This window comes from Miniopterus schreibersii (assembly GCF_964146895.1).
Source record: "Miniopterus schreibersii genome assembly, chromosome: 2".
In the NCBI taxonomy this organism is placed as follows: domain Eukaryota; kingdom Metazoa; phylum Chordata; class Mammalia; order Chiroptera; family Miniopteridae; genus Miniopterus; species Miniopterus schreibersii.
Window position 1 is genome coordinate 171757968 of NC_138102.1, and position 16537 is coordinate 171774504.

Below are 16537 nucleotides of genomic sequence, written 5' to 3' on the forward strand. Positions count from 1 at the left end.
AGCTTCTTTTTATGAAATAGATTCTTATTCAGGGCTTTGAGATGTGATTTACTTTGTGTGTTAACACCTTGTCTGCAGTCCTGATCATTGTACTTTGACTCCTAGGTGTTATGTGTTCTCTGGGACATGGAAACCGAAGAAGTTGAAGACATACTGCAGGAGTTTGTTAATAAGTCTCTGTTATTCTGTGATCGAAATGGAAAATCATTTTGTTATTATTTGCATGATCTTCAAGTAGATTTCCTTACAGAGAAGAACCGCAGCCAGCTTCAGGTACTTGCACCTCTATACATTCTTTTATTTTTTAACTCTTTATTTTGAAATAATTTTAGACACAGAAAAGTTGCAAAACAGTGCAGAGATTCTGCGCATATACCCTTCACTTAGCTCTCCGAAAGTTAAAACTATAATGTTACTAATTCACAGATTTTATATTTGGTGTTTACCAGTTTTCCCACTAATGTCTTTTTTGTGGTCCAAATCCAATTCAGGATTCCATATTGCATTTAATTGTCATATTCCCCTTGTTTTTCTCAAATCTATGAAAATTCCTCAGCTTTCTTGTATATCTTTCATGGTCACTTCTGAGGAGTACTAGCTAATTATTTTGTACATTGTCTTTTAGTTTGGGTTTATCTGATGTTTTCTCCTTACTAGATTAAATTACATATTTTTGGCAAGAATACCACAGAAATGAAGTTGTGTCCTTCTCGGCACATCATATCAGACTGTTGATATATCTGATTATCAGTGATGTTACCATTGATCACTTGGCTAAAGTGGCATCTACCAATATCTCCACTGTAAAGTTGCTGTTTTTTTCATTTTGTTAATTATAATTCATAAGTATCTTGTGGAGAGATTCTCTGTATATTCTTAAATAGCTTTGGAAGCTGGAGTTACTGTGATGTTTAGGTTATGAAATTGTTTCTTTCCTCTGAAATGTTTCATTTATGTTTCAGGATCTGCATAAGAAGGTAATCACTCAGTTCCAGAGACATCACCAACTACATACTCTTTCACCAGATCAGGAGGACTGCATGTACTGGTACAATTTTCTGGCCTATCACATGGCCAGTGCTGATATGCACAAAGTAAGATGACTGATTTAAAAATTATTTTCTTTCATCTCACTTTAATTTAATCCTGTGTTTAGAATTTATTTTTATTTTTTAACGAGCTTAATTCACTTTATTTTTCTGGTAGCCACAGCTGGAGCATGGGTCCTTTGCACAGAAACTCCGGTGTGGGTCTTTACAAGATGGTCAGTGAGTTCCTGATAGGGAGACTTGGTGAAAAACAGTCTCTTTCCAGAGATCTGGTGTGAGATAGCTATAGGTCTTAGAGATGGCATCAAAGGTGGCCTTGGTGACTTTCCCCACGGTAGCAGTGCAGCCCCTGGCCAAGCATAGCAGTCATCGATACCAGCCATCATCAGCAGCTTCTTGGGCACGGGCTGAGATGATGCCAGTGTCCCTGGGGGCGAGGATGAGGCACACCAGTACAGAGCCACAGCTGCCAGTCACCTTGCAAGGGACGAGTGTGGGGTTTGCCAGTCTTATTTCCCCAGTAGCCTTGCTGCACAGGGACAGTAGAGAGCTTGGCCAGGATGATGGCCCCACGTATGGCAGTGGCTACTTCCTTTGAGCACTTAACACCCAGACCAACATGCCCATTGTAGTCCCCAATGGCGACAAATGCCTTGAACCAGGTCCTCTGGCCAGCCTGTGTCTGCTTTCGCACAGACATAATCTTCAAAACCTTGTCCTTGAGGGTGCCCCCAAGAAGAAGTCAGTGTTCTCAGATTCCTTGATGGGCAAGGAGAAGAGATAGATCTTCTCCAGGGACTTGATCTTCATGTCCTTGACCAGGCGGCCCAGCTTGGTGACAGGGATCCACTCCTTGTCCTCAGTCTTGCCTCCGTGAGCTCCGCAGCCTCGGCCCTGACCCTGGCCACGACCTCTGCTGCGGATGCTGCTGCCAAATCCTCTATGGAAGCTTCTGCTGCCTCTGATTCCAGGGCCCCCGGGGCCACCTGGCCCTCCCGCAGCACTGGTGTCATCTGCCATTTGGTCTTTCCTCAGGAAAGAACTAGAATTTTTTTATTAGTAAAAATAGAATTATAGACTATGTAAGTATTTTTGTTACTATTTTTACCTGAAGTTATTTAAAACGGTACCTTAGTAACTATTGCAGTAAATGAATCACCTGAAAATTAACTTTCTTTTATGAACAGTAGCTTTTTTTTTTTTTTTTAATATATCATTATTGAATTCAGAGAGAGGAAAGAAGAGGTAGAGAGAGACATAGAAAACCAATGATGAGAGAGTCATTGATCGGCTGCCTCCTGCATGCCCCTGACTGGGGATCAAGCCCACAACCCGGGCATATGCCCTGACCGGGAATCGAACCTTGATCTCCTGGATCCTAGATTGATGCTCAACCACTGAGCCACGCCCAGCTGGGCATTTCTTTATTAATTTGTTTTTAAGTTTTGAGAGGAAATGGAGGGTGGGAAAGTATAGTCATTCATTCAACAAATATTTTTTGAGTGCCAGTTATGTACTGGTATTGTTACTCATTGTGAGGCTGTGCTACAGCCACAAAGACCCTCCTGTCATTGAGCTTACATTCTTGGGGGAGACTGACAGTGGACAAATAAATGTATACTATGTCAGGGGGTAGTAAGTGCTCAGAAGAAGAAAGCATGGAAGGAGAAAGAAAGTGATGATATAGGGGTAGCAACATCATGATTTGCTGATGAATTTGGTGTTCATTATTAGAGAAGAGGCAAAGATGACTCTAAGCTGTGCAGTGGAAGGATTAGAGCTGCCATGAACTGAGATAGTGCTGTCTGTGGGTCGAACAAGTATTTTTGGGGGTGGGTAAAGGTTAGTAACTCATTTTGAGTATATTAAGTCTGATATACATATTAAGACATCTAATTGGAAATATTGAGCACATAGTTGGATATATAAATCTAGATTTCTGGGGAAGATTATGGATTAAAGATAACATTTGGGAATCATTAGCACATAGATGATATTTGAAGTCCTAACTACCAACTAACTACTACAAGTGTTAACATTTTGGAAAACCATATGTACTTTTGAGTAATTTTTCTATGCTTAGGTACATTATTTTTTGGTTACACAAACAGTGTCGTAGCCTGTTTTTCTTTTTTATGTTTAATAATCTACATTGGAATAAAGGTATTCCAATAAATATCAATGTCCTAATTGACTTAGCTAAACTGTTGTTGAACATTTAGTTTGTTTTCCGTTTTTTGCCTGTATAATGCTGTAATGAATATTTCTGTTTGTCTTTACACCTATATTATTTCCTTTGAAAATTCTTTGAAGTGGAATTAATGGGTTCATGCATTTAAAAAAAAACCAACTTTTGATATGTATGATAGTGTGGCAGGATTCAGTTTCTTCTCGCTTTTTTAGCCTTTTTTTCTTGATGATTAAAGATAATGATTTATTTTCATTGGAACAATATGGAAAAACTAAAAGGAGGAAATGAAGGTTGCACTCAGCAATGGCCAGTGCTCTTGTGGATACCTGTCTAGGTCATTTTGTTGCTCCATACACACACTTGTTTTTTAAAACCCAAACTGTATTACCATATGTAATAGAAATAGAGTCTTATATCTTGCTTTTTTTTTGCACTTAATTATATATCATCCTCTTTTTATGTCAATTTATATAGAGCAACATAATTTAAAAAGCGGTGTTCTATTTGATTGTGTAGCTACATTAGATTAACCAGTTGCTTATGAACAATAAGCTTGCTTAAGCACACGCACCTGATTATTTTCTGAGGACACATATTGATTTCTAGGTCAAATGGTGTATACTGCTTGAATTTTAATACAGGTTGCCAAACTGTCCTCCATAAGGGTTGATTTGACTTATATCACTACTAATAGTGTAAGAGAGTGGTCATTTCCTCTGATTCTAGCCAATTTTCTTATCACTCCTTTTAGTCTTTAGAAATCTGGTTGATATTAAAAAATAGTAAATCTTAAGTGATGGGTAAGTCTTAGTTACACAGGCAGCCCTGCACTGAAGTTTTCACCAATTCAGACCCTGTTTCAAAGACCCTTTTAAGAAAACATGATGAAAAAGAATTCTTTAAAAAGTTTTTGTTAATCTTTTACAATTAATTAAAATGGTATCAGTGTTCCCATCCAAGATTAAAGTGAGTTTAGAGGGAGAGGGTGAAGTAATGACCTTGCACTTCTCGTGTGCACAGAGAGTTTAGGTAACATGTTACTTTCTCATGAGAGTGCTTTGGGATGAGTTTGTCCTAGCCTTTAATCCTTGCTCCTGTAACTAACTGCCTATGAGCCATTATAGGTAAGTGGAATTAGCTACTGCTTGAGATAAATTATATTCCATGAAAGCAATGGTAATGGTTAGGCAGTGAGAATTGTTATAATAATAGCAGCTAAAATTTACTAAGGATTTGCTTTGCACCAGGATTTGTTCCAAGCATTTTATACATACTAACTCATTTAAAGTTTTATCACAACCCTGCAAGACAGACTATTAGTATCACCATTTACAAAATGAGGAAACTAAGGTTCCAGCCTGGTGGTGGCAGAAAAAAAGTAAATCTTTGTTGTTTCACTTTGATTACTGGTGAGGTTTTTTGCCATTTGTACTTTTTATTTTGTGAGTTGGTTCCCATCCATTGCCTTTACCTATTTTTATGTTGGGATGTTTATCTTTTTCCTATTTTTAAAGAATTTGCTATAAAAATGAATGATGAGTATTATTCATTTTTATTAATACTGTCCTCTGTCATACTTGTTATAAGTATTTTTTCCTGCTTTATTTTTTTTGTCTTAAATTTTATTTACATTGCTCTCTACTATATTGAGGATTTGAGTTTTTATGTTGTTAAATGCACCACCATTTTTCTATTTTATATTTAAGTCTTTAATCCAACTAAAACTTATTTTGAGTTAAGGTGTGAGGTCCATTTTATGGTTCTTTAAAACTATTTATGTGTTCCTTTTCAATAGCTTCCTTTCACTCTGCCTGCCGCCATCTTTAATCTCCTATATATAGCATTTTAAATGAATAAATCAGGAGACCTTGGTTACCACTTCTTGCTTCAAAGTAAATTTGTTTATTTTTGCATTTTCCTTTTTGCTGCTTGTTTTCTTCTATACCTGGGAATTCTTAGTTGTTCGTATTTACTCTCTGGCAAACTACTATTCATGAAACTACCCTTCGTGAAGGATTGCCACCTTCAGTAGCTTCCTCTTCATCCTTAAATTTGAGATACTGGCTAAGTTTTTCTCAGTAGCATTAGGATAATGATGGTAGATTTAAAATTCTTTGATCTCTTTAACAGGGCTCCTGATCTTATTTATTTATTTTTTTTGAAAAGGAACTTTGTGCTTTAATGTTTTCCCTGGATTGGATTAAAGCAAAAACGGAACTCGTAGGCCCTGCTCATCTGATTCATGAATTTGTGGAATACAGGGATATACTGGATGAAAAGGTATATATTCAAACGAAAAATAAGTCCTGAAAGGACGTGGCTTTTTTGACATCTAAATCGAGGTTCAGTAGTGGGGACGAGCAGAACGGGAGGAATGAAGAGAGAAAGTTGTCTTGCTTGGATGTTTGATCCTAACTAGTCTGATTCCTCGCCCATGGGGATGTGGATTTGATTGAGGTGTGAAAGCTGAGGAAGTAACGTGTTCAGGGTTGGGCTTTTTACTTTTAAAGAATGTGATAAGAAAGTGGTACTTTGATAATGAGATTTTTAGCCTGTGTTTAAAAGATTAAGAGGGTCACTCTGTATTTGTTACCTAAGTGGTTAGTTATTCCGTTTTAGCTCATCAGAGAATATCTCATTTACGCCTTCAAAGTGACAAGATCACAGAGACAGAAAAAGGTCAGGTCTTGGCTCTGGTTATGTTTCTAAGAGATTTCAGTTTGTTCACAGGATTATGCAGTCTGTGAGAATTTCCAGGAGTTTTTATCTTTAAATGGACATCTTCTCGGACGACAGCCATTTCCTAATATTGTACAACTGGGTCTCTGTGAACCAGAAACTTCAGAAGTTTATCAGCAAGCAAAGCTGAAGGCCAAGCAGGAGGCTGACAACGGGATGCTTTACCTAGAGTGGACGTAAGTAGGTTAGGAGAGACCAAAGGGAGCCGTGTGCGCTATGTCATTATTTTTTCAGGTAGTGAGTAAGTTCACTCCAGGAAGACGTAACAACAGTTCTTTGGAAAAGACTGGCACTTTTAATAAGTGTTCTTACTGAAAAGTTTTAGAGAAGTAAGCATAGGAGAAATATACATGTTCAAAGAGTCCATAGAAATAGATGCTTGCCTGTATGGCATTTTGACAAGTCATTCTAAATATTCACACCAAATGCTTTACTTGGTGGATGGAATGCAGCAAGCAGTGAAGGACATGGGCTTTGAAGCCACAAACCAATGTTTGAGACTCAGTTCTAAAACCTAACAGTTCTGTGATGTTGAACAAGTTATATGCTCCTTTCTTATACGTAAAATAGAGATAACAGTCCTTTGAGGTTGGTACTGTTTTTGTGAAGTTAAATGAGGTATTGGATGTAGAGTGATTAACACTGTCTTGCACACAGCCCTTGTTAAACTTCCCCTCAACCATGGTTCTTCTAATGCCTAAAGAGGCCCATTTTGCTCTCACCTTAATTTTCTCAATTAGTAAAAGGAAAGCTAAACTACCATCTTTTTAATGCCTGTTACATACAATAGGCTCACATCTTAGTCATTTTATCTTCAAAACAACCTTATAAGGTAAATATTATTTGCCCTATTTTACAAATGAGAAAATTAGGCACAGAGAGGTTGAGACTTGATTATTGATTAGGCTCATGTGGCTTGCTGAATGGGATTTAAACCCTGGGTCTGTGTAGCTTTATTTTCCATGCTTCTATATGCCAAGCTACTCTTATTGCTAGAAATAAGTACAAGTGCTTGTCTAATCACAAGTATAATTTATATATAAATTAAACTCTAGGTTGATGTCAGTGATCTCTATAGCCCTGGGCCCTCTTTCCAAATAAGTCAGGTTGCTATGGATGATTTCCCTAAATTAGTTTAGTTCACACATTTGAACTTCTCTTCTGATGTGCCAAGTAAGCAGTGTTACTAGGTTGAACGCTCTTCCCAAGGAGCTCACAACCTAGTAGTGTAGAAAGAAGTTTAAGCAAGTAATTATCATGTGATGAGTGCAACAAAAGCATGTATAAAAAAGAGGTAGAACCGAGAGGTAGGTAATTCACTTGAATGAGTGAGGAATTCTGGGAAGGTTCCATGAAAGAGAGAGTTTCTTTTTTTTAAGTTTCCTCTTGACGTTAAAAAAAAAATTATTTATTGATTTGAGAGAGAGAGAGAAACATCAGTTTGTTGTTCCACTCATTTACAGATTCACTGGTTGATTCTTGTATGTGCTCTGACGGGATCAAACCCACAACCTTGGCATACCAGGATGACACTAACCAACTGAACTTTTACAAATTTTTTTATTTAAAATGAAAATTTAATTTCTTGTTGATTTTATTTTAATTTTAAAGTAGTTCATGTTCTTGATTTAAAAAAATCAAACAGTATTAAAGGGATGTAAAATGAATAGTCAAAGACTCCCCTGCTTACCCACCTTCCCACTTCCTAGAGTTAACCATTGTCTAGCATTTTCTCGGGAAGAGGTTTCACTCTCCCTGGAAGCATCCCCTTAACTCATTGAGGTTAGGTTAGATCTGTCTGTGTTCTAGAATACCTGTTTACCCCAGATGATAGCATTGCCTCCTCTTATGGTGATTGCCTGTTTACTTGTCTGTCTCCCATAATAGTCCATGTGTTCTGAAGTATAGAATTGTTTGGAGGCTAAAATAACAGGCTGTCTCCAGACTGCCTGGGCTGAATCCCAGTTCTGCTATCTATTAGTTGTGTGTAACTAGGGAAAGTTACTCAGTTTCCCTCACCTAGTGCTACTATTTCATCGCATTGTTGTGAGGATTGAATGAGAGTGTTTGTGTGTACAAACAAGCACACATACATAGTGTGCTCAGAACAGCACCTAGATCATAGAAGGTGCTCAATAAATATTGGTGGTTGTTTTTAAGCATAGCATTTTGTATATTGCTTGGTCCATATAGTTGGTATTCAATAGAAATTTGTGGAAGATTGGTTGAATTCATGTCATAATTAGTGGCTGAAATAGAATTTTAATACTTGGTTTGATAATTAAATGGGTATAGTTCATTATTTTTACTCTTTTATGCTGTTTCTTTTTTTTCATTCTATCAACTGCATTTCAACCTGTGATGTTCTTTCATAGAATGACTAGTCATTCATAGCTGTATTTTTTAACTGGGTTTGACCAAGTCATATTTAAATAATGTTTTATTTTTCAGAACTAGAAAACCTTTTTTTTTTTTTTTTTCCTGTAGAAGGATTTAGGTTGGTATAAGCTTAATTTAACTGAGTTTTAGCTTTCAAAGAAATTATATTTTCATAAATTCATTTGTTATGTAATACTTTTTGGCCATCATTGTGACAAGGTCACTTTCTGAGCTTTCTTTGGGGAATTGAGTAGATAAAGGGGAAAGAGTATTTTCTTAGTCTAATGTTCTCTCACCTTTGCTAGTAACTTAACCTGTTTTTCTTTCAAGTTTTCATCAGTCTAGTTCTTATATTATAGTTGTTTGTTTTTTCACTTCTAGTAAAGTGTAAAACTTTCCAGGCAGGGTCTAAGTCTGATTTACCTCTGTGTTTCCTTTTTCTTTTGGTCGGTCTTTTGGGTGGGTAATTTTTTAAAAGAATGATTACATTGGCATCTTTATGTGAAAGGCACTATTTAGAACAGATACACTCCCATTTTACATATGAGGAAAGGAAACTTACTAGGTTAAGCCATTTGCTTAAGTTTACATACCTAGTAAGTAGTAGAAGTGAGGTTGCTTTTTAGGTTTATATGACTTCAACCTTTGACTCTTAAACACGATACCATTTAATATATTTACTTGTACTCAAAGTGACTGACACTGAAATTCTGACACTGTTCTGATACTTCTCTTATTTCAAGTATTCGTTATGTTCCTTTACCCTTTATCACATGAGAAATAATATAATATTTGTACCTGTGGGATAGCTAGTATTCAGGAGATTTAAGATACACAGAAAATGACATTGCTTTATTTTTATTTCTCTAAGTCTGAATAATTGTAGTTAGAGAAGAGCGGTTTTAAAAGTACATCATTGTAGTGGTGGGTGTAGTGTCATACTTCAGTTAGGAAATGAGCTTCATTTTGCTGTCTCCTTTCCTTCTAAAAGATACGGAGGTTTTTTTGTTTTTTCTGAGGGTATCCTTACATAATGTTTTCTCTGCACATGTTAATATTAAAGTATCAAAGGAAAATAGAAAGCGATGTGTATTTGATTAACTGGATTTCTTCCAACTCAGTGACATTTGTAACACATGACAAATTGCTTGATATAGGGTAGTCCTCTTACAATGCCAATTTTGTTATATTTTGCTCTTTTTCTACAGGTGATCTATGCTGTCATTTACATGTTGGTAATTTAATTTTGAGAATTTTGTATTTGGGAGAATATAACTAAGTTAAAAGACAATTGATTACCGAAAGGAAAGAATTGCTTTTACTCTCATTTATTGGGTTTCTGTTCCTTTTTCCCTTGTATTTAGAAACAAAAAAAACATCAAGAATCTCTCCCGCTTAGTTGTCCGCCCCCATACAGATGCTGTTTACCATGCTTGCTTTTCTGAGGATGGTCACAGAATAGCTTCTTGTGGAGCTGATAAAACCTTACAGGTAAAATATATCCCTCGGGAAACATTGAAAAGGGCATGTATCTAATACCGTGCATATTAGAATATATTTAAATCCTAAAAGTCATGTAAATTGCACATATTAGAAATAGAGAAACCCAAATCTCTCAAACAGTTTATGAAAGCTTTCTCTAGAGATTTTAAAGATATGGTAGTGTGTTTTCATAATTCTAAACTTGCCAAGTGACATAGAAGTGCTTTTCACTCCACCAGTCAGTTGTCATCACACATGTGCCAGCTAAAGGTAATGAGGAAATGATAGTTGTTGAAAGACATAGGACTTTCTAGCACAGCAAACAGGGCTCTGACTGAAAAACAGTGATTATGTAAAATACCTATTTTATAACCAGCTCAGGCATAGATTTCTGATAGTAAAACATTTAACAATGGACAATTCTCTATTAAAGCATACGAATTCGGACAGAAATTCTGATATTTGGAGTGATTTTGCCAAGGTTCATTTTTGTTGAAAAATAGCAGTGATTAGGATCTTTTAAGGAAATATTTTTATTAATAATGGTTTATGGTTAAGTGATACATAGTAAAACAATTTTGTTGTTGTTTGTGTAGGTGTTCAAAGCTGAAACAGGAGAGAAACTTCTAGAAATCAAAGCTCATGAGGATGAAGTGCTTTGCTGTGCATTCTCTACAGATGACAAATTTATAGCAACCTGCTCAGCGGATAAAAAAGTGAAGGTAGGGAGACATTTTCCTCTTGAGTTGTAATCACCACAGAATTCATTTTCTTTTTCCATAATACAGGGACTAGGATAAGAAGGGTTAAAGAACTCTTGCCTGTTGATCTTCTAACTTGAGGCAATTCAGTTTTTATCCATTGTAAATTAACGCTGTCTGAAAAACCTTTATATTTAAGCCCCAGCAAAAATACCTAGGTTGATCAGCCTGAGATATTTACCAGGCAGCCGGGAAAAACAATTTAAAATTAATAAATTTGCCTGCCATTTATTAACTGGTCTGTGGGTTAAATATCAGTTGAAATCTTTGAGTCTACTGTGATTGGAAATGTTACTGCATAAAATTATTATCTGAGATTGGATTCTGTTGTAAAATGCGTAATTTGTGAAGTACAGCCCACATTTTTTACTTTTATAAACTGGCTTATATTCAGTGCAAAACCACATGGATAAACAAATTAAGAATTAGGTTACTAGTCTAAAAAGTAAATAGAGAAAAATAAAATACAGGATAATTTTTATCTTTGTGAATTTTTCTTTCTTGTCTCTTGTCCCTAAATTTGGCTTTTAGCCAGAGCATTTATGCAGAATTTAAGAGAAATTGAAGTCCAAGGGAATGTTTTGTCTGATAAATGGTGGGGGAATGTCACTTTACGCCTTTTTCAAAGGGGTGTGGAGTGCTAAATCTGACTAGGTGGGGTGGGTCTTAGTGGACCTGGGAGTAAGAACGTTGGCTTGGGAGTTATCCTGGAGTTTCTACCCACTTGAAGAAGGCTCTGGAGTGTCCAGAATAAATTGAGATCTTAGAAAAATCTAGTTCTTGATATATTGGACTCTCATAGGTGACTTTACAACCAGCTAGTTAACATACTCTGTAACCTCTACTCTGAGTCAGACTTGCAGTTGGCCCTCTGAGCATTTCCAAAGTCAAAGTTCTATGGAGTAAAAGGAAATAATACCAAATTTCTGTTTTCTAAGAATTCAAAATTTAAAGCAAGAGGCAGAAATTAAAAGAACTTCAAAATAAAGGAAACTCTCTGGACCTCTGGGGAGTGCTTTGATGAGATAAAAAGAAAATGCTATGAGAGGGGCATTAGTACCTCTGAGAAGTCCAAAGCCCAGTGAAGATTGATTAGGTAATTTATTTCTTTTGTTTGTTGTTAGATGGATTAGACTGCTTAGTTAGTCATCTTACATAGTAATTAGAACGATGATTATTTTTTATTGTGAACTCAATACTGCATGAGGCTTTATACTACACATTTTCTTGTATTACATTATCAATTTACACTGCAACTTGCAAAGTAAGTATTGATCTTATTTTTCACATGAGGAAATAGGTTCAGATATGAAGTTATTTGTTCAAACTCATATTAACTAATAACTAATGGAGCCAGGGTGGAAAGCTAGGCTTCCCTCAGAATCTAAAGTCTTTATTTTTTTCATCAAGCCATCTGCCTTTACTTATTTATTGTTCCTTTTAAGTCAACAGAACACTTACCGTATCCTTTTTCCTATTTGATACCATGCTTGTGTAGGACAGGTATGAGTATCCCCACTTTATAGAGGAGGGAACTGAGCAAGGTGAAGGTAAATTAAGGACTTGACCAGGGATACACAAATTAAGAGTGGTAGAGCCAGGGCTTGGATTTCACCCTTCCCAGCTGAGGCCCATTATTCCATCCCCACTTCGCACTTCTGTGCCTGCATTTGTTCATATGAACATCTGAAATCTTGCCCTTGAAGAATGTAATGTTTTCAGGAGATTCCAGTTATGCTATAGAAAGACACGTGCATAGACTTGCAAGTAAGCTTTTTAAAAAACATCCTGGCAAAATATTGACCTATTTTAGGGAAGCAGCAGTATTTATTAGCATCATGTGTGACTGGGAAAATCTGGCAGACAGGACAGATAGCACCCACAAAGCAACTCACATTTTCTTTGCTTTATTTGAAAATGAAGGGTAATGGTAAATTTTATTTTTTTAAAATTTTCTTTAGATTTGGAATTCTGTGACTGGGCAACTGGTGCACAGCTATGAAGAGCACTCAGAGCAGGTCAACTGCTGCCACTTCACTCACAACAGACATCACCTTCTCTTAGCTACTGGGTCAAGTGACTGCGTCCTCAAAGTAAGTGTGGATAATGAGAATTATGTGGATAAATTTGTAAACACACCAGAACATCTCCTTTGATTTTCTCATGCATTGTATTAATCAGTGTTCTTCTGGTTGCAGTGAAACAAACTCTCATATTAGCTTAAGCAACAACAAAGATATTATTGGCTCATGTAATTGGAAAGAGTAGAAGGAGCTGGCTTCAGGCAGAGCTGATTCCAAATGCTTAAACTACGTTCTCAGGCTCTAACTCCCTGTCCATTTCTAGACTCTGCTTCCCTCTTTGTTGGTTCAGGCATGTTCTCTCTGTGTGACAGGAAATGTGGCTATTCTCAGCTCGGTTTATATAGGTCGTACAGCTCATAATCATAGAGGAAGAGAAACTTGCTCTTTCCCAGATCCAGTAGATTTAATTTTCGAGAAAGCTGTAGTTGACCTGGTTCAGGTTATATACTCATTGCTAAATAACCCTACTGGTCAGTAGGGTGGCATCCTTCGATTAACCAAGGGTCAGAAGTGTAGTCATATAGAAATTGGACAGAGGAAGTGAAGTCAGCTCCATTTGAATTTTAAGTGGGATTTGATTCAAAAGAGAGGTTTTTGTTATCAGAAGAAGGAAGGGAAAGGTGCCAATAGGAAAAAAATGTAAAAAACCCCAAAACCTCTAAAACAAAAAATACTCATTTCACATGTTTCATAATGTTTTATAATTACAAATTATAAAAGATCCTATCTTTTTTTTAAGTGCCATACTAAAGAAAGCTAGATTAAATTTTCTTGGATCCCAGAAATACCTGCTTATTTCTTTTGTATTCTGTTTTGGTTTGGTTTCTGCCCTTCTTTTCTAAATGTCACACCATTTTTGCAATGGGATATTGCATTTTTGGGTGGAGTGGGTAAAACATTTTAGTTTGGAAAACCTCATAGACTCTATGTTTTGACATTTAAATAAGATTTTTAAAAAAAATTTAAGAAAATATGGAAACATTTGTTGAAAATTGCCCCCCTTCCCTTTTCAGGAAGCTGAACCTTTTTCTTTTTTTTTTTTCCCTCCAAAAGAGAACTTGCATACCAGCTCAGTGTGCAGAAGAGATAAAGCCCACTTTTCTTGTCGATGTGGGGGTATGGGCCTGCATTTCTAGTCTTTCTTGTTCCCTTTCTTACTCCCCCCCCCCCCATAGTGCCTTTTTAAAGCATGTTTCTGGAATCCCTGGGTCCTGCAGAGCACAATTGGAAAACACTAGATTAGATCAGAATAATGCAGTAACATAAAATTATCTCACAATTAGAGATCACTTTTACTCAGTAAAGCTTACCCTATTGAGTAAACTGCCTTTAAAAATAAAACTGTTGTACTATTTCAGAAAAACTTTGGCATGTTTGAATGAACCCACTTCTAAAACTACAAGACTTGTAGTATATATGACTAATTTTGATGTTACTTTTAACATTTGGTAGGGTGAGGAAGTTTATATTTCCGCCTTTCAAATGTAGACAGAAATCTCTAAGAAGTGGGAAGGGGTTATTGTTTATTCAACAGGTTTAATTAAGGGCAAATTTTACTGTAAGACCTGTCATACCACACCTGCATTACCATGAGGGGTATTAGAATTCACTTATTATGATTCTTTTTTTTTTTAAATTAAATTTTTTTTTATTTCAGAGAGAGGAAAAGAGAGGGGGAGAGAGATAGAAACATCAGTGATGAGAGAGAATCATTGATGGGCTGTCTCCTGCACACCCCCTACTGGAGGGTTGAGCCCACAACCCTGGGCATGTGCCCTGACTGGGAATCGAACCGTGACCTTCAGGTTCATGGGTCGACACTGAACCACCGAGCCACACCAGCTGGGTGCTTCTTGTGATTCTTGAGCTAAGAGAAGCCAATGAAAATATGTAAATCTAAAGCTGCCCCTAGTATAACTTGCCTTCTCTGAGGAACTGGGTTTACCTGGTCCTGGGATAAAGGAACCAAGGATGGAGATAGCCATGAAGAACAGGACTCATCTGACTTACTGATCATTTTCAAAGGATTTTTACCAAGATTAGTTGTGGGGGATAAATGATTTATTCTTTTGTGTTTGGTCTAGCTAGCATAAATCTCCAGTGATGAGTATTGCCCCTTTTATTTACATTTTTAAATACTTTTCAAGCATATCCAGAAGGAGAGGAGACAGTAATGAACTCCTCTGCTATCCATGGTCTAGCTCCAACAATTATCAACATTTTGCCAATCTTCCCCCCCCCCCCCAAACTTTAATTTTTTTGGACTAGAGTCTTTTTAGCAAATTCTAGATATCATCTCATTTCACCTAAAATATTTCAGCATGCATCTCTGAGATTGTAAACATAAGTACCATGGCATAATAACACCTAACAGAATAAACAATTTTGTAATATACCTGGTTCATGTATACTTTGTCCCATTAGTCTCAAAACATATCTTTCTACTGTGAGCTTATTGGGGTCAGAATCTAAACTTCAGGTGGCATTTGGTTGTTATGCCTCTTAAGTCTTGTTTATTCTATAAAAGTTCCCCTTCCCCTCTGCCTCTTTTTTTATGCCGTTGATTTGTTAGATAAATTGAGTCATTTGTCCTGTGGAATGTCCCACATTCTGGATTTGGTTGATCGATTCCTGAAGGTGTTGTTTAATTTGTCCTTCTAACCCTTCATATTTCCTGTCAAATATGTTTATATCTATCTTTGCTATCTTTGTATTTTTGAGTCACTTTTTAGAACATTAATAGCTTTTAGCTTAATTAGCACACTCAAGCTTTGCTTTGGGAAATCTTAGAAATGACCATTTTTTTGAGTTGGATCATCTAGCATCTAAAAAATTTGGGGTGATTTATTTTGCATATTATCATTTTAGAAATGAGTGAAATAATAATGACTCCAAACTACTTTGTTAAAATAAGTAGTAATTGTTGTTACTTAGTGCTCAGTCTAAAAGCCTTTTGAGTTCCTCAGTAGATTTAGGTGCTGACCTAAGGGCTGCCCCGTTACTTGTTAATCACGAGTTCACTGTTGGGTTTCACCCCTTTGTGTTACTTTGAATTGAACATCTGCCTGTAACTGAAAAAGCTTAAATGAAAAGGAAGAAAGAACTTCACATGATTTCTAACTTCTCCCCATTCAGTACTGTTTTTTTAGTTATTTTTAAAATCTTTCTCAAATAGCTCTGGGATTTGGATCAAAAACGGTGTCGAAATACCATGTTTGGCCATACCAGTTCAGTCAATCACTGCAGATTTTCACCAGACGATAAGCTTTTGGCCAGTTGTTCAGCTGATGGAACTTTAAAGGTATGCTTTTGTTCATCATTGACATGGGTTGTAATTTACAGCCTTTGGACTGGGTTTTGGAATTAGGCTTCTGTTTTTCACATTTCTGCAGAAAGAGCTTCAACTTCCAGGAGCTTATATAATGTAACTAATTGCTTGTCGTAATGATTGTTCATTAAATGGTTTACTACCTTATGCTTATGTTCATAAATTTGAATTCTTAATTTTTAAGCATATACTTTGTTTCATGAGAGAGAAATATCCATGTGAGAGAGACACATCAGTTGGTTGCCTCTTGCTCCCGTGGGGATCGAGCCTGCAACCCAGGCACATGCCCTTGGTCACAGTCAAACCCGGGGCCCTTTAGTCCGCAGGCAGATGCTCTTACCACTGAGCAAAACCAGCTAGGGCCATAAAGTCTTTTGAGATCTATGGGGTCAAGTCTGTAAAGGTCCTGCTTTTATTTATCATTTTTTATGTTGTGTTTTATGTTATTATTTTCCTGTTTTTATGAAGTCATATTGAGGAAAAACTCAGAGCCAAGGAAACAAGCTTATTTCAGCCCCTTGAAA

General features: G+C 36.5%; 1 protein-coding gene and 1 pseudogene across 7 annotated transcripts in view; one reads left to right on the top strand and one right to left on the bottom strand.

The window, feature by feature from the left end:
• The window catches only part of APAF1 (apoptotic peptidase activating factor 1), a 67624-nt gene that overhangs the window by 16321 nt on the left and 34766 nt on the right, over positions 1-16537 (top strand). For all 6 annotated transcript variants that reach the window (XM_081130686.1, XM_081130683.1, XM_081130681.1 and 3 more), the window contains 8 exons: positions 106-273; positions 963-1094; positions 5407-5520; positions 5971-6155; positions 9723-9849; positions 10437-10562; positions 12563-12694; positions 15861-15986. In XM_081130686.1, coding sequence (XP_080986812.1) covers positions 106-273; positions 963-1094; positions 5407-5520; positions 5971-6155; positions 9723-9849; positions 10437-10562; positions 12563-12694; positions 15861-15986 — 1110 coding nt within the window. The remainder of the gene's footprint in view (positions 1-105; positions 274-962; positions 1095-5406; positions 5521-5970; positions 6156-9722; positions 9850-10436; positions 10563-12562; positions 12695-15860; positions 15987-16537) is intronic.
• LOC308553044 (small ribosomal subunit protein uS5 pseudogene) lies at positions 1266-2069 on the bottom strand (annotated as a pseudogene). The gene has a single exon. The product of its transcript is annotated as a small ribosomal subunit protein uS5 pseudogene (transcript).